At 46.1% G+C, this 24462-nt stretch overlaps 1 protein-coding gene across 1 annotated transcript in view; it reads right to left on the bottom strand.

Annotated features, from left to right (window-relative positions):
• CCDC149 (coiled-coil domain containing 149) overlaps positions 1-21281 on the bottom strand; it is a 105541-nt gene extending 84260 nt beyond the window's left edge. The window contains exon 1 of the mRNA XM_015138115.3: positions 21052-21281. Within this exon, the coding sequence (XP_014993601.1) occupies positions 21052-21114 (63 nt within the window). The 5' untranslated portion in view covers positions 21115-21281. The remainder of the gene's footprint in view (positions 1-21051) is intronic.
• Positions 21282-24462: the final 3181 nt, after the last annotated feature.

Consider the following 24462-nt stretch of genomic DNA (forward strand, 5'->3'; position numbering starts at 1 on the left):
AGATAAGCTCAAGGTTTGGGAATCTCACTTTCAATACAGAAAATTTGCCAGGCACAGTGGCTTATGCCTATAATCCCAGCACTTTCGGAGGCCAAGGTGGGAGGAGTGCTTGAGCCCAGGAGTTTGAGACCAGCTCGGGCAGCATAGTGAAACCCCTTCTCTAGGAAATTTTTTTTTTTTTTAATTAGCTGGGTGTGGTGGCACACACCTGTAGTCCCAGCTACTTGGGAGGCTGAGGCAGGAGGATCCCTTGAGCCCAGGAAGTTGAGGTTGCAATGAGCCATGATCATGCCACTGGATTCCAGCCTGGGGGAGAGAGTGAGAATCTGTCTCAAAAAAGATAAAAAGGTCAAAAGAAAATTCAGTAGTCATCAGTATCATCATAAAGAGTAGCATCAAAATGGATTGTTAAATATATGTCCAGGCTGACCATTCCAAAAGGAGATGAAATTCAGAGGCGGAGAGACTTAAAAAGATAGAAGGCAGTGGATACTCCCAAGTAAGACCCGGGGTGTGAGTCAGACTTCCCGCTGGATTCCAACTCCCGCCCTATCACTTCTAGCTGAATGATCCTGGGCAAGGAAATCCATTGCTTGCTGAGCCTAAGATCTTTTATCTGCAAAATAAGGACTATGATAGCACCTACTTCATGGTACTATGGGTTTGCCAAAGGAGTAAATGAGACAACGAAAAGAAGGCTTTTAGCCCAGTAACTGGCACGCAGCTGCCATTTACTTAAGAGCTTATACTCATCATCATCATCCATAATCATCATCTTCCTGGTTAACATCAGCACTGCTTGCTGACCACTTACGTGGAAGGGTACAAAGACTAGAGCAGTTAAAACAAGTCCTTGGGAAAGACCTACCAAGCCTGATGGGCTCAGATCCCAGGTATGACCATAGAAGCATCAGCCAAAACACTGATGGCAGGCACTGTTCTGGGCAGTTTTTCACATTAGCCCATTTGATCCTCACAAGGAGGCCCTCTGAGGTAGGTACTATGAGGATCCCCTATATAAAATACTGTCCAGTGAGATGGAAGCAACAGTGTCTGAAACATTTCCTTTCCAATGTTTTAGACTTCTGAAACATTTCCTTTAAGGGAGGGGCACTGTCTTTGTCCATTTTTTCGTTGCTATTACAGAATACCAGAGACTGGGTAATTTATTAAGAAAATAAATTTATTTCTCGCAGTTCTGTAGACTGGGAAGTCCAGGAGCATGACACCAGCATCTGCCAATGACTTTCTTGCTACATCATAACACAAATGAGGGAAGGCATCCCATGGTGAGCAAGAACTCAAGACAGAGAGAAAAGAGGGCTAATCGCCCTCAATAACAAACCTACTCCCATGATAATGACATTAAATCCATTGATGAGGGCAGAGCCTTCCTGACCTAATGACCTCTTGAATGTGCCATTTAGTAACACGATCACAATGGCAATTAAGTTTCCGTGTAAGTTGTGAAGGGGACATTCAAACCAGAGCAGGTTCACTCTTGCCTATGTCTTCCTCCTTCCTGCCACATAGTGGTCTGCAAAGTGGAAAGCTTCACGCATGGAATGATGAACCAGAAAAATGAAAGGTGGCTGGGTCCTTCACAGATCGTAAGCCTGCATTCCAGCCCTAAACTGCCCACCTCCACATTTACTGCACTTCAGAAAAAAATTAAGTTCAATATTATTTAAGCCATTATTATTTCTGGCATTTCATTAAAATTAATCCTAAATAAAATACCAACATACCCAAATAACTGGTATGAGGAAACTGGGCACCCAATATTGTAAGATTTGTAATCCACTTCACAATCAGAACTCTGTGTCACCACTGACAGATGACACTGATTATATGAGACACAAAAGTATGTAAGTACTACATCAGGGCATTATGTAGTCAAGGTTTTAAATAAGAGAATGTTTCCCTTCTAGCACAATCTAAAATACAGACTTTTTTTTTTTTTTTTTTTTTTTTTTGAGATGAAGTCTCACTCTGCCGATCATGCTGGCAGGGAATGGGGCAATCTCAACCCACTGCAACCTCTGCCTCCTGGGTCCAAGTGATTCCCCTGCCTCAGCTTCCCTTAGTAGCTGGGATTACAGGCACCCACCACCACGCCCAGCTAATTTTTATATTTTTAGTAAAGACATTTGGCCAGGCTGGTCTCAAACTGCTGACCTCAGGTGCTCTGCCCACCTCAACCTCCCAAAGGGCTGAGATTACAGGTGTGAGCCACCACACCAACGCTAAAATACAGACTTCTTAAAAATGAGGGCTTCAGTGTACCAGGTTGGTTGGTCCACTCATTCACTCATTCATTCCTTCATTCATTCATTTGGTGACACCGTGTTAGAGTAGGAACAATACAGACTTCAGAATCAGAGAAACCTGGAGTTCATATACCAGCTCTGGCTTTCCTTGCATATTCCCTGATGTTTACTTATCATCTTTTAGCTGCACTGAAAGTCGTATGTCAAGCATCCAGCACAGGACTTAAGCATTAAAAAGTGCTCAATGAATGTTTCCTTTTTTCTTCATATAAGTTCCTGAATTGAAAATTACATTAAAAAGTCTTCATGTGGTGCCTGGCACACCGCAAATGGAAACTTAATATAATTTTATTGCCATTAGTAATAATAATAAGAGTAGTGGTAGCAATCAGCATAGTGGTTGTAGTGATAGTGGTAGTAAAATAATCAAAACCTAAACTGAGAGAGGTTGAAGAGAGGCAGGTTTCCAAGTGTGCACAGTTAATGCCTACATAATCAAGACTCAGCTGTTCAGCACTGAGTGGGAGGGTATTTCTGGGAGATGTGTGGAGCTTTTCGCCTCCTTGTTGGTGTCTTCACAAATTCCAGTAATCAAAATAGTCATTTTCCTTCCTCACCAATGTCATCTTAAAAGAACCTCTCTCTAAACCCAGGTTAAATTGTCCAGTGACTTTCTCTCTTCTTTAAGAAGTTGAGGAATGGGAGAAACAAGCACCTTCGTATTTGTTCTCCTGTAAACACCAGAGCAAATGTATGTTTGAAAGGGCATCTCACAACGCATGTTAGGATGTGAGATGCTCTTTCGAACATACACAGCAACGGTTATTAGAATGTTTAGCATAACACACGTATATTCAAAAAAACTAAGCAAGCCACAGAAGGCACAAGTAGGCCTTGAAGAAAAAAAAAATGTCAAAGTCGCTGACACCCCTGCAGCCTGTGCTAGAACCAAATAGAACCCCTCATGCCAGTCATTTAGGCTTTCTGGTAGTGGGAAAAAATAGAGTAGGCATTTCTAAAACATAGGCTTAAAGTCCAGTGCAGGCATGGTTTGTCAATATCATGGAATCCCAAGCTGCCGCTCTGGCGATGATGATGATGATGATGATGATGATGATGACGACGACAATGATGGTGATGATGGTGAGTTAATGACATGGAAACTATTCACTACTTATTGCTGATTAGGAATAAGAAGTTATAAAAACAGCATATGGCACTGGAAGTCTGAATAATGGTTGCTTCTGGATGAGGCAGGAGCAACATCTTGGCTCAGAAGAGCATAGGAAGCCTTCTGGGGCGCTTGGAATGCTCTAGAACTTGCTCTGGGTGGTGGTTAACGCAGGTGTGTGCACATGTAAAAATGCACTGAGCTGTCCACTTAAAATGTGCGCATCTGCTGTCTACATGTTAGCCTCGATACAAATGAAGTCGTAAAACAGCCTATACTATAAACTCATTTTTAGAAATTAGGGCATGGAAACATGGAATATTACAGCAGTCAGCTCTGGGTAGTCAAATTGTAGGTGGCTTTTTTTTCTTTTATATGTATCTATATTTTCTAAATTTGGAGGGTGCAGTGAATTGACATTGCTCGGTGTTTAAAGTTAAAATCCAGTTACCTAAGGCATTTCTCATCTCTAGATAACACCTTCACTCATTCACTTTCTTCTCAAACGTGTCCTCATTCACAGGTTCAGGCAGTCTGCGGCAGGCCCCTCATGGCTACCTGAGGAAATTCTCTATAATGGGGATGAAGCAGGCATGGGGTTGGGGAGGTGAGTCCGAGGTATTACTAGATTATCTCACTTTCTTGGAGCCTCTGCTCAGACGGGACTGGGTCACCTGGTACACCCACCTTCAGGATCCCACAGCAGAGGGGCTACGAGACCGTCCCTTCAGGATGACCTGACCACACTCTTGCGGACTCCTCAGCCCACTGTTGCTCAGTTTCCAGCCTATACTGAAGTCTGGGCAGGAATCTAGAACCAGACCCCAAAAGTCTCCTTTTCAGCTCACATTGGGTTTAGATCAGGTGAGCAGAAGCAGAGATGAGGAAAGCGGTCTTGCAGCATGCAAGGGCTGCCGCCTCTCATCTGGAAGTGAGTGTGCTGGGGGCCTGAATCCAGGGTTCCCAGCACAAACCCGGGGTTCAGCGGGGAAAACATCTGACAGGAAGTTAAAACTGAGCTCCTCTTGCTTGCTTCTTGCTGAGTGACCACAAAGAAGGACGCTGAATTTCTGAGCATTTCACGAACACTCTGAATTACCATGTCTTTATTTACATAATGAGGTCACTACCACCTGCTCAGTCTAACCCACAAGCTTGTTATGAGGGTTCCACAAGGAAATGGGGAGGAAGGTGATGACATCCTGGTGGACTGTGTACCCCAACTTTTGGCAGAGTGCCTGAGACACAGTAAATCCTTGTAAATACCAGTCGAAGAAAGACAAATGTAAAGAATTATTTTTATCATTATTTTTCTTAATAAGAAGACCATAGGGACCAAAGAAATTACGTGACTTCTTTGCATGAGAGTCAACCGTAGGTGGTAAATAACCGTTGGAGCAAGCTTGAATACTAGAGCAGGGGAGAGTTAAAGCCTGGTGGACGTTCAGACACGCTATAATACAGGTCAGATCCCATTATAGAAAGTAGCTCTTTATAACAAATGATTTCCCACCCACAGCCTCTGCCTAGATTTTTTTCAAGCAATATATCTGAGATAATAAAATTCCAGTTTGGAAGGAAGGAAGGTAAAGAAAGGAGGGAGGAAGGAGTTGACTTATAATAAGTTCATAAATCCCTTAGAGCTTATTAAAAGGTGATTTGACTTACTACCTTGAAAAGATCACAATCTATATTTTGAAAGTCATGTCTGTGGGACAAAAATGAATACAAAAGGACTTTGGGGAAAGAAACAGATGATAATGTTGTTCGGACAAAAAAAAATGAACATCCTTGTGTTAATTCAGTAGTTTTTCAATTTAAGTATTAACTGAGAAACCGTGAGGTTTGTCATATCTTTTAGGTTTTTCCACTATATGCAGGACATTGTGCCGGTCACAGTGGGAGATTCAAAGATGAATTGGTCAGTTCCTGCACTGGAGTAACTCCAAGCTGGAGGCAAGGCACAAACACATGTAATTCCAACCCACGGCGGCCCGGGAGACATGCGGTCAGAGAGGCATGGCTAGATGTTGTAAGATCACAGAAGGGGAGGAGGGCTTTCAGTCTGGGGGCAAGAGAGTTGTGACTGAAGCTTGACAGAGAAGTAAGAAAAAGGAAGAGAACAAGAGTTCCAGGCAGAGGGCACGACCTGCTCAAAGGCTGGGTGTGTGGAAGCATGGGCTTCAGACAGAAATGGAAGTGGTTGTTTTCCAAGAGTGCAGGATGTGTGAAAAGGAGAAAGTAAAAATAAGGCTGGAAAGTTTGGTTTGGACGAAAGAAAGAAAGGCCTTAAATGACAGCAGAGTTTGGGCCAACATGAGAGCTGACGAGAGCTATGGAGGTCTGTGAGTGAGGAAGGGTCATGGTTAGAGTTTTGCTTCCAGGGACTTGATCAGGCAGTAATTAATGCAATGGAAAGGTACAAGGAGACACAGGAGGTAGGGAGGCTGCTGGGGAGGCCCGAAAAAATCCCAGAGAGAGGTTGCTATGAGTTCTTTGTGAGCAATTGCAGTCTTCTTTCCTAAGCACTGAAATCAGCTTAATAAAAGGCTTATTCAAACTCCAGCAAATCAGCAAAGGAGAGTGGCCAACAGATGCTCTGAAGGCCAGAGAGGGGTATGAATGAAGAGGGAAGAACAATTTGGGCATGAGTTTGGACTTGGACACAATAAGAGGCATATGAAGTCAGAAGGTAACTAGGAGGTTCTCAGAAGAGGCCGTGGAAATGGCAGCTGCCCAGGCTTGACTGAGCAGCCTGCATGCATGCTGCAAAGTCTGGCAAAGCCAGAGACTCTTGGGAAGGAAGAAGAGGTTACAGATTGACCCCAGTAGCACTCACCAGGTTGGAGCAAATTAAAAAGCAAATTGGAACTGGCTAGTGAGAGAGAGTCCCATCCCTGCCATCTCCAATACTGCCTTGGTCATGGGGTCTGCAGATGGCAGAGCAAGCAGGCACAGCAATCTGCGCCCCATCAATATGATTTTTCCACGGCATCATGTTGACAGCCAGCAGCTGACACATCACCTCTCTCTGCAGGAGCATCTCTGAAGCCCTGGGGAAGGGTTTTCCCAAAGCCCAGGCAAGGATAGGAGCATCGCCTCATCTGGAGAGGGCTGGGGGCTTTAAAACACACTTTCACATATATCATCTCACTTTATCATCATCTTAACCAAGAGACATCCTCACTGTATGAAGTCCAGAGAAAATGAGTTATTGGAGAAGTCAGGAAATTTGCTCAAAACCAGGTAGCTACTTACTGGTGGAGCTTGGTGACGTACACAACCCATTGCAACTTGAGCCTGGAAGCTGGCCAGGACATTGGGCATGCTCTGGGGCACTTCAGACACTCCCAGCTCCCTTAGGGCCATGACTGGTCTGGGGGAGAGACTGGAAGTGGGGCACACCAGCAAGGTTGGCTTCAAAGAGAACCCTGGAAATGACAAGGTTAACTGCCTTTCCTTCTTATTCCCTCCCTTCTACAAGCTACTGCTAAGTGTCTATCCTGTGCCTAGTATTGTGCTAGACACTGGTGACCACCCACCACTCTGAGAGCCCCCATCCTCAGGAACCCAGTTACTCTGCCAACAATCCCCCATACCATCTTCCCACATGTCATGTACCATTCATTGCCTAACCTCTTGCGGCCCAAGGGAAGTGGGAGACCCAAAGGGAGTCTGTGACATTTGAGCTGGGCTTTAATATATGAGTAGGATGTCACCTTTGGACATAAGCAAGCCTTAGAGATGCTATAGGGCATGGAATGATCTGGCCAGAGTCAGGAGTACTATGAAGGGTAGGGGAGGTGGTGGAAATAAGGGATACAGGAGTTACCAGAGATGGGGAGTGGGAAAGGCCCTTGGAGGCCAACTGAGGGATACGGCCTTCACTCTGTAGTCCCTAGAAAGCCATCAGAGAGCTCTCAGCAGTAGAGCGGTAAAATCATTTCTATGCTTAGATGATGACTCTAGTAACTGCATGGAGGAAAGATGGTCCTAGAAGATATTCCAGGGAGAGGGGTTGAGAATCTGGCCACAGTGAAAGAGTGGGAATGGCGACATGGATGCCCTATTTAACGACTTGTTCAAAAGCCAGAAAGATGGATCTTAGTGAATAAGAATTAGAATCGGGTTGGGAGGTGTAAGTTGGGAAGAAGAATCAAGGTAGACTTCACAGCGATACCATTGAGGCGGGATAGAAAGAGGAAAGAGAGACAGGAAAGGTGTAATATAGAAGGAGCAGGAGTTCCACTGAGGGCACACTGAGTAAGGTGTTTAGTTCCTGGGGACATGGCCAGTAGCCACATGGAGGGATGCAGAAGCCTAGCGTGTAAGAAAAGAAGAGGAGGCTGCCTGGAGTCAGAGGCTGCACAGCCAGCAATCGAGTCCTAAAGAAAGACCACTGGGTGTGGTAGTTAGGAGGCTGGTCTTAGGCAACCCTGGCAAGAGCATTATCAGGGACAATGAAGCTGTGAACGGGAGACCTAAGTGAGCTGAAAGTGGATAAGGGCAAAGGGACAGACAGATACAGGCTCCTGTGCTCTCCCCAAGCCCCATCCCTGTCCAGTCCCTCACATACACTCCTGGCAGATCAGTTCCCTCCCCAGTGCATCCAGGCAACTTCTTCTACTCAAAGGAGACTATTGTGCCATTGTTCACCTCCAGAATGAATGCCATACTCAGGACCCTCGCGCCCTCTATACAGTTAACAGGGCATTTGAGGCCTGCCTAACAAACACCCGATGCCCCACTATGTGTCCCCACCAGAGACCAGATGATCTGGGATTTCCCCCAATAAGTCTTGCATTTTGCTACATCTGCACCATTGCCATCTCCATTCCTTCTGTCTAGAACACCCTTCCTTTACATCTCCATTTGCTGAAATTCTGCCCAACCTTCCTGGCCCAGGTGCCACCTCCATTAAGAACCCTCCTCAATCCTCCAATCTAAATTAGCCTCCCCTTAACCTGAAGAATGCTTATCACAATGTACATCACAGCGTAGTGACCTCATCCCCATTCTCTATCACCACTGGACAGTAAACTCCTTGAAGGCAACTGTCATATGCAGAAGGCTCTGCCCATAGTAATGCTCACTATATAACCAGCACATTGAATGCTGACCTTTTCCTCTGCTAGACATCCTGTCCACTGACATATGAGGGCTGTCCTTCACTCCTCCTTCACATCAACCAGCCAACTCACTACAATGGTGGCTCTCTCCTGACATCGCTGACCTCTACCTTTGTGCCTGCCATTAACAGAGCTATAGGTGGGCAGGCACATGCATGAGCTACTTTCCCTAAATGAGGATGTGAGATCAAAGTAGAGGCTCTGCAAATGGGCCAGAACCAGGTTGGTTCTGTATTCTGTATCAGTGCCCTGCCTCAGGACCTGTACACCTGAGCCACTGCATGATACATCATCATTCCAGAATTCCTGTCTCCTGCCCCAACATAGATGACCGCAGTCCTTCCTCTAAGGAGCTTGTCAACTTATACAGGAGTTAATATCTACACAGAGACAAGGCTTCTCTCTTTCTTAGGTAGCGAGTGAGTGTGAAAGGATCAGTTTAAGCCAAGCCACATAAGGCAACAGGACGAAGAGCTCACTTCAAGATTGGCATCATGGAGGATTTTAGGAGGGATGTGGGTTTCCACCCCACCTTAAAGAACTGGTGAAGGCTGTGGTCAGAGAAGAAGTGGGAGGCCCACCTGGAAGAGGTCAGGGTGTGAGACAAAGGTGGGGGAGCCAGAATACATGGCAGATTATTTTGACTGAAGCAGCCAGCTTATGTGGGGAGCAATGAGACAGAGGCAGAAAGATAGGTCAAGGCCAGCATGAAGAGCCTCGAACACCAGGTGATGGGGAACTACCGCTGAAGCTTTCTGAGTAAGAGGACGTTGCGAAAAATATTTTTTCTTAAAGGTGGTTTAATTGGCTAGCTGTACAGAGGATAAGCAGACTTGAAGAAAATCTGATACCCTGAACAGTATTAGGGTGCTTGTTGCAATAAAATAGCTTCAGATAATGAAGAGAGTGGACCAGATAGAGGTGAAAGTGGAAAGACTTCAAAGTAAAAATCAACCAAAGGTTTGTGTTCTCTGGGAACCAGGTCTCCCCTACCACTGGCACCATTCTGCCTGATGGGCCAGAGACAGGTGCAGACTCTCAAACTTAAGCAACTTCTCTGCCAGGAGGTACCAAAGCCCCAGTATGGTTTTATGGGTGGAAAACCAGGCAGTGAGTAATAAATGTCATTCATTCTGGTCATTTTCATTCAGGGACTGGCCAAAGTCCTCTTCTCATCTTCAGCCAATGTATTTTATTCAATGTGAAACTCACTATATTAATTTTTTTTAACATAATAAGAGTGGAAATTGTCAATTTTAGGAGCACATATGCGAAATTTCCCTGCACAGGAGAGAACATGAATCCCATCAGTTAAAAATAGCAGTTGAGCTCACTTTCCCCCACACACTAATTTTAATAAACTTACTCTGAAATTAGCCTGCCACTATGAAGATAGCTGCTCATCGAAAATGTTCCCAGTAAGCACTAATCTTGCTTCTCAAGAGCTCAAGTACTCCCAGGAAACTCTGAATGATGCACAGTTCTGAAGAGAACCCATGCTCTTCTCACCAGACTCATATCCCCTAACCTCCTGTGACTTCCAGTACCACCACCCTCCAGCCATGCAGCAAGGGCCATCTTGGACTCATTCTATTCCATCTCTCCAATTCTGCTGGCCATGATTTGCTGTAGGGGTCTTCCTTTAGAATGTTTCCCATAGCCATCCCTTTTTCTCTATCCCCACCAATGCTGTAACCCCTTAACACCTCATTCATTCAAACATCCAAGCATTCATACATTCCACGTGTATGGAGTACCTGCAATGGGCAAAGTACAGTGCTAAGTGCTAAAGTTACATATGGTCCCTACTCTCAAAGATTTCAAGATCTTTTGGGTTCAGAGGAGAGACAGATAAGTCAAGGGTTAGGTTGAAAACTACATGATAAGTGGTAGGACTTAGGTGCAATGGAAATAATTGAGAACGTTGATGGTGACAGAAAAGGCTAGATTACTGGTATCTCTTCCTAAATTGTCCTTCCCTGATTCCTGGCAGGGTCACCAAATTAGTTTTTATATCATCACAGCCTGACATAGTACCTTGCAGACAGTACAGCCTCAGTAACTGAATTCAGTGGAAACCAACCTATCCCAAGTATTTTCATCAATTTGTACTCCAGTTAACAAAAGCGTTCAGTGCCTCCCCATTACCAGCTATATCAGGGCATATCCTGCAGCCTGGCTTTTGAAGTCATTCACCATCTGGTCCTCTCTGGTTATCCAATCTCATTTTCTGCTCTACCTCAACCCAGAGATTTCTGCCTTTATCTGGAGCATCTCTGCAAAGGCCACCAACTCAGCCCAGTGCTCATGCCTGCTCATGATCTCCCTTGCCCTCTTCAACCAAAGGGAAGGGACTCAGTTAAAGCTCAACTTCTAAGAAGCTTTTCCCCACTCCATGAAGCCTCGCCAACTGCCTACATTAGTGTCTCAGATCTATTGCTCACTATTGTGCATGGTGTTTTTATCTAATAATAACAGCTAATAAGAACAAGTATTTTAAGCCAGGCGCAGTGGCTCACACCTGTAATCCCAGCAGTTGGAGGCTGAGACCGATGGATTGCCTTGAGCTCAGGAATATGAGACCGGCCTGGACGACAAGGTGAAGCCCTGTCTCTCCAAAAAATAGAAAAATTAGCCAGGAATTGGTGGCTCATACCCGTAGTCTTAGCTACTCAGGAGGCTGAGACTGGAGAATCACTTGAGCCTGGGAAGCAGAGGTTGCAGTGGGCCGAGACTGTGCCATTGCACTCCAGCCTAGGCGACAGAGTGAGACCCTATCTCAAAAAAAAAAAAAAAAAAAAAAAGAGCATTTTAAAATATTAACTGACAGCCTATCTTCCCACCTTGCTTCCATTTCCTGCAACCCTTACCCTAATTCTCCCCCACATCTCTCTCTCCCTTTTTAAGAAGCCAGACATTCCGTCTTTACATCTAAGAAAGGCACAGCCCAGCAGAACACAGGTAACAACTGACTGGCTTTTCCATGTTGAGGGCCTGCTCCTGAAGATACGAGGGTGCAGTTGAGTCTCTCCAGTGGTGCCCTCAACCATAACTCCTCAAAAGACTAGAAAGGATCTTCCAAGTCGAGAAAAGGGCAGAATCTGAGTACAAAGGAGAGCCTGGTTATCAGTCTCCAAGGAGGAACACTGGGCTTGGCCCAATCAGCCTGGGGTCGAGAGGGCAGAGCAAGGACTCGGGGCTGAAATTTGGGGGGCACAGCTAGTTTTGATGGAAACCTGATGAGCTCTGGAATTGGAGAGATAAGGACTAAAGCTCTCTGTAGCAATGGCTGTTTAAAATATCCATTCACCTCCTTTCGAAAAATATTGAGTTTACTGAGGTATAATTTGGAGAAAATTTCATCCCTTCTAGGTGTAAGGTTCCATGAACTTCAACAAGCTTACACAGTCATATAACCGTCATCACAATTGAGACAGAATACATCCATAAATCCAAAAGATTCCCTCATGTTTCTCTGCAGCCAATTTCCTCACTGTACCTTCAGGCTCTGGCAATCACCGATTAGTTTTCTGTCTTTTTAATTTTTAGTTTTGTTTGTTTGTTTTGTTTTTTGGTTTTTGGTTTTTTTTTTTTTTTTTTTTTTGAGATGGAGTTTCGCTCTTGTTGTCCAGGCTGGGGTGCAGTGGCACGGTCTGGGCTCACTGCAACCTCCGCCTCCTAGGTTCAAGCGATTCTCCTGCCTCAGCCTCCTGGGTAGCTGGGATTACACGCACATGCCACCACACCCGGCTAATTTTGTATTTTTAGTAGAGATGAGTTTCACCACGTTGGCCAGGCTGGTCTCAAACTTCTGACCCCTGGTGATCCCCCTGCCTTGGCCTCCCAAAGTGGTGGGATTACAGGTGTGAGCCACCATGCCTGGCCTTAATTTTTACTTTTCAAAAATTTCATGTATACCTTGATTGTGGTGATGGTTACACCAGTGTATGCACACATCCAAACTCATCAAATTGTACACCTAAAATATGTGCACATTTTAATGTATTAATTATACCTTAATAAAGGTGTTTTTAGAAAGATATAAGACAGCATTAATTCATGAGTACAAAATAGTCACTCATCACAGATGTTAAAACTATCAGCTTTTACCCTGTACCATGTACCCTGTAACCCACTTCCCCCAAATGAGTTATTTGGTTGTGGCTGCTCTGGGCACACTGCCTATGGGGTAGCCCTGCTCCACAAGGAGCAGTACCTCTGCTGCTAAAATAATTATTTTTTAAAACAAAGTTTTTTGGTTGTATACTGTTTGAGTTACATACATAGATGTGCAGACAGGTGTGGACATGTGTCCTCATTTCTCTTCGACCCTACCTAGGAGAAGGATTGCTGGGTTGTTTGGTTAAGTGTATGTTTGACTTTAAAAGAAACTGCAAACCTTTTCAGAAGTGACTTTACTATTTTACATTTCCTCCAGCAATATATGAGACTTCTAGTTGCTCTGCGCCCCTGTCAGCCCTTAGATGATGAGTTTTGTAATTTGTTGCTTTTCCATTCTAATAGGTATGTTGTGGTATCTCACTGTGGTTTCCATTTACATTTCCCTAATGACTAAGGATGCTGAGCCTCTACTCATTGCTTATTTGCCATCCCTCTTCTTCGGTGTAGGGTTTACTTAATTCTTTTGTTCATTAAAAAATTCAGATTGTTTCTTTGTTTCCGTTCATTTGTTTGTTTGTTTGTTTGTTTTGAAATGGAGTCTTACTCTGTTGCCCAGGCTGGAGTGCACTGGTGTGATCTCAGCTCACTGCAACCTCCGCCTCTGAGGTTCAAGCGATTCTCCTGCCTCAGTCTCCCAAACAGCTGGGATTACAGGTGCATGCCACCACGCCTGGCTAATTTTTGTATTTTTAGTAGAGACAGGGTTTCACCATGTTGGTCAGACTGGTCTCGAACTCATGACCTCATGATCCACCCGCCTCGGCCTCCCAAACTGCTGGGATTACAGGAGCGAGCCACTGTGCCCAGCCTTTCTTCTTATTTAGTGAGAGTTCCTTTTATATTCTGGATACAAGATGTGTGTTCTGCACATATTTTCTCCCAGTCTGTGACTCTTTATTGTTTTAACAGAGTCCTCCAAAGAGAATAACTTTTTAACTTTGATATGTCAACCTACTCATTTTTTTTTTGATAACTTATCTTTTCCATGTCCTATATATTCTTCTTTGTTTCTTTTTTTTTTCTTTCTTTTGTGAGATAAAGTTTTGCTTTTGTTGCCCAGGCTGGAGCGCAGTGGCACAATCTCTGCTCATTGAAACCTCCACCTCCCGGGTTCAAGTGATTCTCCTGCCTCAGCCTCCTGGGTAGCTGGGACTATAGGCGCGCGCCACCACGGCCAGCTAATTTTTGTATTTTTAGTAGAGACGGGGTTTTGCCATGTTGGCCAGGCTCCTGACCTTAGGTGATCCACCTGCCTTGGCCTCCCAAAGTGCTGGCATTACAGGTGTGAGCCACAGTGCCTAGCCTACTCTTATTTCTTAATAGGACACAAAAGTTAACATGGGCACATTCTGCTAAAGACTACATTTATAGCCTCTCTTACAGCTAGGAGTGGCCGTATGACTATGCTCAGACCAATGGGATGTGAGCAGATGTGATATGTACAATTCTCCACTCATCCCTAATTAAAGAAAAGCCCCTTGCCCTGGAGTTCCCCCTTCTCTCTTTTCCCATGGGCTGGGACACAAATGTGGCAGCAACAAGCTTCAGCCACACAGATGAGGACCATATCCTAATCATGGAGCAACAAGATAAATCTGAATTCTTAGATGACTCACGGAGCAGGGCCGCCCTCCATGCCTGAACCACCACACTCACATGAAAGAGACACAACTGTCTTACCTTATTTAAACCACTCTATTTTGGAGGCAGGCATATTTCTTACAGTGGCTTAGACTTTACCCTAACAAATACACCCTTATTTCTTAGGAAGTGAAAACTAATCCCCAATTCCTTGGACTCAGCCTTGGTGTTGTGACATGCTGTGTGCACAACAGTTTCCCAAAGTTTCCCATAGCCCCAGGGTGATTTGAGGGCAGCATAATAATTTAGCCCTACAGTAACTCAGGGGCAGCAGAACAAAGTTTTTATTTTATTTTATCTTATTTTATTTTATTTTATGACAGAGTTTCACCCTTGTCGCTCAGGCAGGAGTGCAGTGGCACAATCTTGGCTTACTGCAACCTCTGCTTCCTGGGTTCAAGCAATTCTCCTGTCTCACCCTCCCAAGTATCTGGGATTACAAGCACGTGCCACTACACTCAGCTAATTTTTGCATTTTTAGTAGAGACGGGGGTTTTGGCCGGGCTGGTCTTGAACTCCTGATCTCAGGTGATACGCCTGTCTCAACCTCCCAAAGTGCTGGGATTATAGGCATGAGCCACTGTGCCCAATTTAAAATAAAATTTTAAAATTTATTCAAATTTTAAAAATGAATAAAACTTGCCCCACCTTGGGCAAGACAGCAAAGTTCACCATGCCCAGAACATTAAAAAGCAGTTCATCATTGTTCTTCATTCACCCAAAAGTAGCATGGACGTGGTGCACACAGCCAGAAGACCAGAGGACATCTGAAGGGGTATGAGAGATGACACGACAGTGACCTAGAGTGACCAAGGGCAAGATACTAGACTAAATTAGGAGCCTGTGGATAGATAAAAACAGCCCACCCCAGCACCTCAGCCAATGACTTAGCCTTAGTCTTAGTATTTCATAAGTCCCCTAGAATTAAAATACAAATTCAGGGAAAGGGAGTGGTGTGGCTTCATATGCAGATTACATTTTCACTACTCAAACAACAAAAACTTGTAATCAAAATTAAGGCATTATAGCAAATTATAGTTTTCACAAACCAGAGTTTCTGTCGTGAGGTTCACGCTCACTATTCTACCACTGCCTTGCCTGGCAGAGGCCTATGTACTCACAAGCATTATTTCATTTGATCCTCACAATTAGGATCACCTATGAGGTAGGTACTTTTTTTACCCTATTTAAAGACAAGAAAAATGAGGCTCAGAGAAGTTACATGGTGCAGTCATTCCCTCAACACTCATTCTCCCTCTTCTGGAAAGAAGCCCCCCAATTTTACTTGGGGATCTACCCTAGCTCCACTCACAGTCCATGTATCCTGGGGCAGGGCTCCAAACACAATTCCGGGCCTAAAACAATCAGATCACTAACCACCTGAGCGATTTCTTGCAGGATAGGTGAGTGATCTAAGTGGGTTTAAATGGAGCATCCCAGGGTTTCACAGGATCTGCTGGAGAAGGGTCTCGTCTTCCCCTCTGGACTTGAACTTGAGAGGAAGGGAGGCTGAGACTAAAGCCAGGCAGCAAGCAGACTCAAAGATGGAGAGAAACTGTCTTAGTGTTGAATCAGCCGAAAGCCATCCCTAGCATGGAATTATTAGTCATATTAGTTATATTCACTTCCAAGGGCTGCCATAACAAATTATCACAAACCGGGGGACTTAAAACAACAGAATTCAACTGTTGCATAGTCCTGGGGGTTAGAGTCCAAAATGAAGGTGTTGGCAGGACCGTGTTCCCCAGTGAGGCTCTCGGGGAGGATTCTTCCTTGCCTCGTCCTAGTTTCTGGTGGTCGCCAGCAATCTTTGGCTTTCCTTGGCTTGCAGCTGCATGACTCCAGTTTCTGCCTCTGTTGTCACATGCCTTCTTCCGTCTGTGTCTTCACATTTTCTTCTCTTTGTGCATCTCTGTGGCCAAATTTGCCTCTTCTGATAAGAACACCAGGTCATTGGATTAGAGCCCACCCAAGATGACCTCATCATAACTTGATTACATCTGCAAAGACCCTACTTCCAAATAAGGTCATATTCACAGGTGTTTGTGTAGTGGCAGTTGAGGGGAGGGTGTTAGGACTTGAACACATTCTTTTGGGGACACAATACAACCTACAATATCAGCCAATAAATTGCCTCTAAGCTTATCCACTTTGGTTTGGGTTTTTGATCTTTCATACCAAGAAAAAGGCAGGGCCAGGACTTACCCCCAGGTCTCTTATTATCTTCAGAGTCAAAGTCAACAACTGAAACCCAAAGCTGGATCTTTACCTTAATTAACCACAGAGCTGGTCTCTATACCTATTCAACCTCTCCTTTCCAAATATCAGTGGCTAGGCCAGGCACAGTGGCTCATGCCTATAATCCCTGCACTTTGGGAGGCTGAGGCAGGAGGATTCCTTGAAGCCAGGAGCTCCTGATCAGCCTGGGCAACATAGTGAGACCCTATCTCTATAAAAAAAAAAAAATTGGCTGGGCATGGTGGCACGTGCCTGTAACCCCAGCTACTCAGAAGGCTGAAGCAGGAGAATCCCTCGGGCCCAGGAGATGGAGCTGAAGTGAGCCATGATCGCACCACTGCACTCCAGCCTGGGCAACAGAGTGAGACCTCATCTCTAAAGCAACAACAACAAAAACCAAAAATCAGTCTCTACTTTGGGTGGAGGCCCACGGTTAACTGTCTTCTGCCTCCTGGCTCCTGTACACAACATGCTCAAGGAATAGGAGATTGATTGCTATCTAACCAAAATTCAAACAGTGAAATGGAATTATGTATAGTTTATCATAGAGTGGTGGGCTGAGCAACGACCAGGATTTTTATCTTGGAAATAAAAAGTTATTGATTGCCTGCACAGCTGTACTTCAAGATGTCTCCAATTTTGAAAGCTTACCTCAGGTGGCAATAAGAATATCTGCCCCTCCCCAGACATTTAATTTCCAAAACAGAACCCGGCCATTCTTCTTTCACATGCATGGGTGTGTTTACTTCAGGGCCTGAGAAAAGGCTGTAATTTCAGCTTATTATACCAAATATATGAAAATAAAACTGATCTCTGTAGGATCGTTTTAAATGAAAACTGCTTCCTCGAGGCAAGTGGAGGAAGCAAACTGATTGAAAGAGAGGACAGGGCTCTGGGCAGGTGATGATGAGGTGAAACAGAGGTGATGGAGAGAGGATCCAGGGTGGGAGGCAGCACCCAGGACTTCTGCAGAAATAAATGCAAGTCCACGAAAACCCCATGTAGTGTAGATTAGTTGTGCAGTGATGTCTTCCTTAGGTCCTTCTGCCAGGTCCCCAAATCACTTTGTAACACCACAGCTGCTGAGCACACTCTTCCCTGAATCTCACCTGGCTGGTACCAGACCCAGTCACACCCATGGAACCCCTGCCAGCCAAACCTGACTGGGCAGGGGAATCACCTGGGCAGCTCAGCTTGTAAGAAAGGCAGATCGGGGGCTCTTCCCCCAGGCACTTTTGAGCAGTAGGTGTATTAGTTTCCTGTGGCTGCTTGATATGGTTTGGCTCTGTGTCCCCACCCAAATCTCATCTTGAATTGTATTCCCATAACTCCCACATGTTGTGGGAGGGACCTGGTGGGAGATAATTGAATCATGGGGCTAGTTTCCTCCATAATGTTCTCCTGATAGTGAATAAGTCTCATGAGATCTGATGGTTTTATAAAGAGGAGTTCTCCTGCGCAAGCTCTCTCTCTTTGCCTGCTGCCATCCATGTAAGATGTGACTTGCTCCTCCTTGCCTTCCAGCATGATTCTGGGGCCTCCCCAGCCATCTGGAACGGTAAGCCCATGAAACCTCTCTTTCTTTTGTAAATCACCCAGTCTCGGGTATGTCTTTATAAGCAGCATGAAAACGGACTAATACATTGCTGTAACAAATGATCACAAATGGGGTGGCTTAAAACAACAGAAGCATAGTCACTCACAGTTACAGAGACCAGAAATCCAAAATCAAGGTGTCAGCTGTTGTCTTTTTCTGGGGACTTTGAGGGATAATCTGCCTCTTCCAGCTTCTGGGGGCTGCCAGCGACCTTTGGCATGCCTTGCCATGTGGCTGCATCACTCCAATCTCTACCTCTGTCTTCACATGGTCTTCCTTTCATGTATCTCCATCTTCCCATAGCCTGCTCCCTTGTGTGTCTGCAGCTTAAATCTCTGTCCTTTCTCTTCTAACATACCAGTCATTAGATTTAGGACCTACCCTAAATCCAGGGTGATCTCATCCAAAGATCCTCAACTTGATCATATCTTCCCTATTTCCAAATAAAGTCACATTCGCACCTACTGGGGTTAGTTCCCAGATGCATCTATGGCAGGCAGGGGGTGGGGGGCAGGCGGGGTACATAATTCAATTCACTACAATAAATTTGGGAGAGACCCATAAACTTGAATTTTTCACAGGCACCCAAAATGACTCTGATGCAGCTGATCTGTAGGCCATACTCTAAGAAACAGCGATCCAGTTGCTGGGGACTCAAAGTTGAATCAGACATGGTCTCCTTCCTTGAGGAGCCTACCATCTAGCAGAAGATACAGACAGATGAGTAATGATTAAAATAGAAAGTGTGGCCTAGCGAGGCTCAGACAAGCCAAGGCTCAAGCAAGGAGTCCAACAGACCAGGATTCAAATCCTGCCTCTTCCACTTACCAGAGGTGAGGCTCTGAGCAAGTTCCTTAGCCTGTCTGAGCCACTGTTTCCTTATCTGTAAAATAAGAAAGAATTCCTACCTTATGTCATTATGAGTATGAGGCCATGTAAAATGCTTAATATGAAGGATGCACTCAAGAAATAGTCATTAGTTATTATTAAGGTGGGAAGTAAGACCCATTTTCACCTCCCCCATGGCCCCTGGCTATGTGTTCACCTCATGTTTGTGAAGTTAAGGAGGCGTTACTCTGGAGAAACTCTGCTGGGATGCGCAGGCAAACTCCTGAAGGACCTACTTCAGGATTCACTGACTTATTCAACAAGCATTTTTTGAGCACCTGATGCATACAGAGCTCAGTGTATAGGCCCTGGAAATAAAGAGCCAAACAAAGCACACAGTCTAGTGAGGAAACCCATTATTGTTACAATAATGCAGTCAGTGCAAGGTGGAGGTAAGCCCAACCCACTGAGGGGCACCCCTGCCATTTAGCACTTGAAGTCATTCCATCCTTTAGTTCACTCTTACTGTCTATGGTGTGACCTTCCTCACAGACTATATCATGAAATCCCCAGGAGTTCTTTGAGGGTAGGGGAGTTGTCTTATCCACCACTGAATCCCAAGAACCTCACAATGTACCTGACTCCTAACAGACAACTGATATGCAATTGTTGCAGTAGTGAAGATTCTGCTGCTATTTAAGGGCCTAACACCGGACTTCTAAGAAGAACTACCTCCAGCTCCTTGACTACTAAGTATGATTCTTGATGGGACCAGAAACAAGGTCCCCAGAGGATCTGTCCCTTGACATAAAGCCTGTCAGTTTGAGAAGATGGAGCCAGGTTGCAATACAATGGATCATAACACCAGACAGGAGAGCTTTCAACTACTAGACCAACGCCGAGCAAACTAAACTAGGGCAGAAGCTACCGCATGTCATTCCTCTTCAGAAACACAACGCTCTGCACACACTGGGCATGAAGCACTATTATCAGACTGACCTGGAGACCCAGAAAACGATGAAAGGAGTGAGACAGTAGAGGGTTTCCCTTCCCATACCCTACAAGGGAAAGATAAGAGCAAACTGATACACTCCGCATTGTGTGCACAGGATTAAAGAAAAGGAAGCCCCAAGTTGGCCTTGGGCTGGAGCTTGGTTTTCAGAAGGGAGAAATTCCCTGGCATGGGTAAGTAACACCAGGAACTGCCCCCACAAATGGTGGCAAATCAGGGCAACTTACCTGCGAGAGGAAGACATCCGCGTTCCCTCTCACCTGGAGAGGCCAGCAGCTTCTCTTAGCGGGGACTGAAGAGCAAATAGCATAGGAGGCTGAAAGCGGACCCCCAGGGTATGTTTATGACAAAAGAGTCTCAGGGCAGGGGGACACGTTGTTCTGTGCTTCCACAAATCGAATCACTTCTGCACCTGTGTTTCACTTTTTTGATAAATGCCCCTCCCCACCTTACACATGGTAGGCCTGCAGTAAACACGTGCTGACTGAATTGAGCAAGTGAATGAGTGAACGGCTGCGACGGACCCCCGAACTCCCCTAACTCGAACCACCGAATTCCACCTGGCCCAGGTGCCACCCCAGGGCTCGGATTCTACCCCAAGGCACCACCTTCCCGTTTCAGTCCCAGGCGTCCAATGGTTTGGCTCCACAACAGTCGCGAGCAGGCAGGCAGGTGGGGCTTGGCACCTTCTCCTCCCGGATCCCAGGGCTTCAGCCTCCAATCCAGGGCCAACCCCTGCCTGGGGGGAAGGCCCCTCCCCAAAGGCTGACACCAGATGGCGCGGAAGAAAGTGGCGCCCGCGCAGACCCGAAAGTGCGGGAGGAGCGGCGCACCTGGCGGGGTCGCGCGGGGGCGGCAGCCGCGGCCACTTGGGGTGCGCGCCCCCCGCTAGTCCCTCCCCTCTCTGTTTCTCTGGGGGCGCTGGCCCGGAACGGCGGCCGCTCGGCCCGGCCCATCCCGCCTGGCCGGCGCCGAGGCCTCACCTCGCTCACCAGCCCCTGCCAGTCGCTCTCGGTCCGGTCGCCGTTCATGGTCTCCTCCTCCATGCGCGGGCCGGCCTCCTGGACCCCCGCCTCCTCCTCCTTCTCCTCCTCCTCCGCCTCCTCGCGGCGTCACCGCCGCCGCCTCCGCTGCCCGGGCCCCGCGCGGCCCCGAGAGGGCCCGGCGCCTCCGAGCCGCTGCGCCGCCGCCTCCCGCGGCCGCCCGCGCTGTTGACTCCACGTCAGCCTCCGCGGGAGGAAAGGGAGGAGGGGCGCGGCCGCTGGGGCAGCAGACACAGCCCGGGCCGCAGCCGAGCCCCGCCGGGCCCGCCCTGCGTCCTCCGCCCACGAGCCCCGCTCCCTCAGCCCCGCGACCCCGGGCTCCGCGCCCCCTGCCCGGCCTCTAGGCAAGGGGAAGCCGGGGTCTCAGCCTACAGGTCACATCGGACCCGTCAGCGCTCTGCGCGGAAGGCGGGCCCCACGGGCAGTCCTGTGTCCCCCGCAAGAAACAAATCCCCAAATCCAGTCCTCCTCCGACCACCATCACGACTCCCACCCGTAGAATGAAAGCTCCCCGAGGGCAGGGGTTTTCTAGGTTCGTAGATGCGCCTTTGGCAATCCTGGCCCATAGGAGATGCTCTACAAATATTTGTTGAACGAATGTTTGTTGAATGCGAGAATGAATGAACCACGTTTTATTATATACTTAGCATTGTTTTTTAAACTATTAATGTTTGCTTATATTTACTTTTTTAACGGTTCAGCTGTCATAAATAGAAAGCAAATGTAAAAATTGAAAATAAAGCATTGTTCAATTGTGAATAGGGCCAAAAACTCTGAGGGAGATGGTTAGCATGGGTTGGGAGAGGAGTCAAAGACAAATTGGCACTGGTGGCATTCTATGGCTCGTGCCTTAATCCCAGCACCTTGGGAGGTTGAGGCAGGAGGATCCCTTGAGGGCAGGAGTTCAAGACCACCTGGGCAACAAAGCGAGACACCCCCTCTTTAAAACAATAAAATAATTAGCAAAAAGGGAAGACATTGGCATGAAGCTGAGATTTCTCCTAAGAGGAAGGACTGAAACAGAATGACAGAGGGAAGGTGTATCTCACACATAAGACAATTGTATTCAGTGTGGTGTTCTTATGACACCTAAAATCCCCTCTTGGACCAGCATCAATAGTGAGCCCTCTGTACTCGCAGAAATGCTGTGTGTGGAGATGAGCAAGTAGGTTGAGAAGTTGTGAACCCATTGTACAGTTGTGGAAGCATCATCGCCAACATTTATTTATAATTTTTTAGCCCCTGTTGATCCTGGATCAATCCTGTGAAATGGATGTTATCCCCATCTGTCAGATGGGGAAACTGAGGCCTGAAACGTAGAGAAACAGGGACTCAACTAGGACTTCTCGCTCCAGCATCTTGAAAATCTAGGAATGAAGTATCACCTTGAAAGTTTGTTCTTGGCCTTGTTTTGCACATGGTAGATTGCAAAATGGCTGCAATCATTCCCCTTCTTTGTCCCTTGCCCTGCCACAGTCTCTAACTTTCATTCTGTGCTCAGTCATGTAACTTGCTTTGGCCAAAGCAACATTTGTACATGTGTTACTGGAACAAAAAAATAAATAAATAAAGGCTTTTAAATCAATTGTGCATCGGGACTTACTCTTGCTTCTGCTCTTGGAAACCTGTGATCACCACCTTGTAAATAAGCTCAGAATAGCTTGCTGGTTAAGATAGGATTCCCAACCAACAGCCAACCATCACCAGATGTGTGAGTGAGGCCACTGACTACCTGCCCTCCGCCACCCCAGCTGATGACAAGCACATGAGTGAGCCCAGCTGAGACCAGCAGAAGAATCACCCAGCTGAGCCTTGTTCAACCAGCTGACTCACAGCATCACATACTAAATAAATAGTTGAGTTTAAGCCACTAAGTTTTAGGGCTATTTGCTAGGTATCAACAGGTAACTGAAATGGATTGTGACACAACTGATGAAGGGCCTGAACGGCTCGAACTCTCCCTGGCAGCCCTTCAAAAAGCAACAGTCTCTGGCATCATAATCTAAAGAACTGGCTGGCATCATCTAAACAGACTGACTGGCCAGGAGCTAAGAAAAGGAACCGGCATATTAGTCAGCACATTGGTTTTCTGCCTGTTGTATACAACTGCAGCAGTCATCCTGGGGAAGTTCAATAACATTGCACACCATGGTCCCTGTCCTAGGGGGCTTGCAAACTAATGTGCTAGAGAACAACAGAAAAAAAGTGGGAGCTAGAATGCAACTAAAGTTTCTTCTGGTCTTCTGACCATTCTGGGCTGCCTAACTCATTATCTTTTTAATCTAAGGAGGTAGAAAGAAGGTCATCCTTGAGCTGAATGTCTAGAGTTAATTAACTCAGTGCCAAGCATTTGTTCCTAAGCTTGACGTCTCATGCCTAAAAAGCAAGGTACTGTTCGCCAATATATTGCCCTCTGGCAAACCATCTGTTTTCATCCTGACCTGTGGATGAAATAGACTGTAGGAAAAGTGGGCAGAACTTGGTCCATCTGCCTTTTGAGCCTCCTTGTCTGCACTTTGCTCTCTGCCTGCATTCAGGTGGGAAAGCCCATTCCAGTTTCCACAGTTAGCTGAGCCCTTCATGATATACCACTGCTCCTTTGGCGCCCTCACTGGTATTTCAGGCAGCAAGACAGACAATCAATGAGCGTTGGGAGCCAAGAAATCTTCGCATTCCAGACTATGTGCCTTTAAGACCACTGTCCCTGTGACTCCATTTCCCCTATTTGCTTTCCTTCTCTGAAATAAGTCAGACAGTTATTACGGTACTTAAAAATAAAGTTGGGGAGGAAAATCAAAGCGTGACAAGCCTCTACCCTCCCCAGAATGTGAAGAGATTTCAACTCAGTTGAAACAGCATCTCTAGCTGCCTGGGTTTTCCTTGGAGGTTTCATGCCCCAAGTGCCAGCTCAAACCTGCTTCGCTTGTGAGATGCGATGAAATCACAAACCAAGGCAATGTAGCTGCAAGCGATTCTTTTTTATCTCTTTTCATTTATGTAGCCTGACATTGAGTAATAATAATAATTAAATGCAGTTTAACGTTTTAGGCACCTATACCAGAAGGCCTCTAGATACCTCATCAACAGCAGCCCAGACTGACAAAAAAGAGAGCTAATTATATTGTGGTTAGCTTTTTTCAAAGAAAAAATAAACCTATACACCAACTATCTTTATCCCTGATAAAAGCATTACATTAAATGTCCCATCCGACGGTCCATTTTCACAGGACCACTTTAAAACCTGGTGCCCTTGTCTTAAATGTGCCACCCTGTTACAAAGTATTGAAACGTTTGCTTTAGCCTCTATTTTCACATCCCCTTAGCTTTCTGAAAACTCATCTCTAGGGACCT

This window comes from Macaca mulatta, chromosome 5 (assembly GCF_049350105.2).
Source record: "Macaca mulatta isolate MMU2019108-1 chromosome 5, T2T-MMU8v2.0, whole genome shotgun sequence".
NCBI lineage: Eukaryota > Metazoa > Chordata > Mammalia > Primates > Cercopithecidae > Macaca > Macaca mulatta.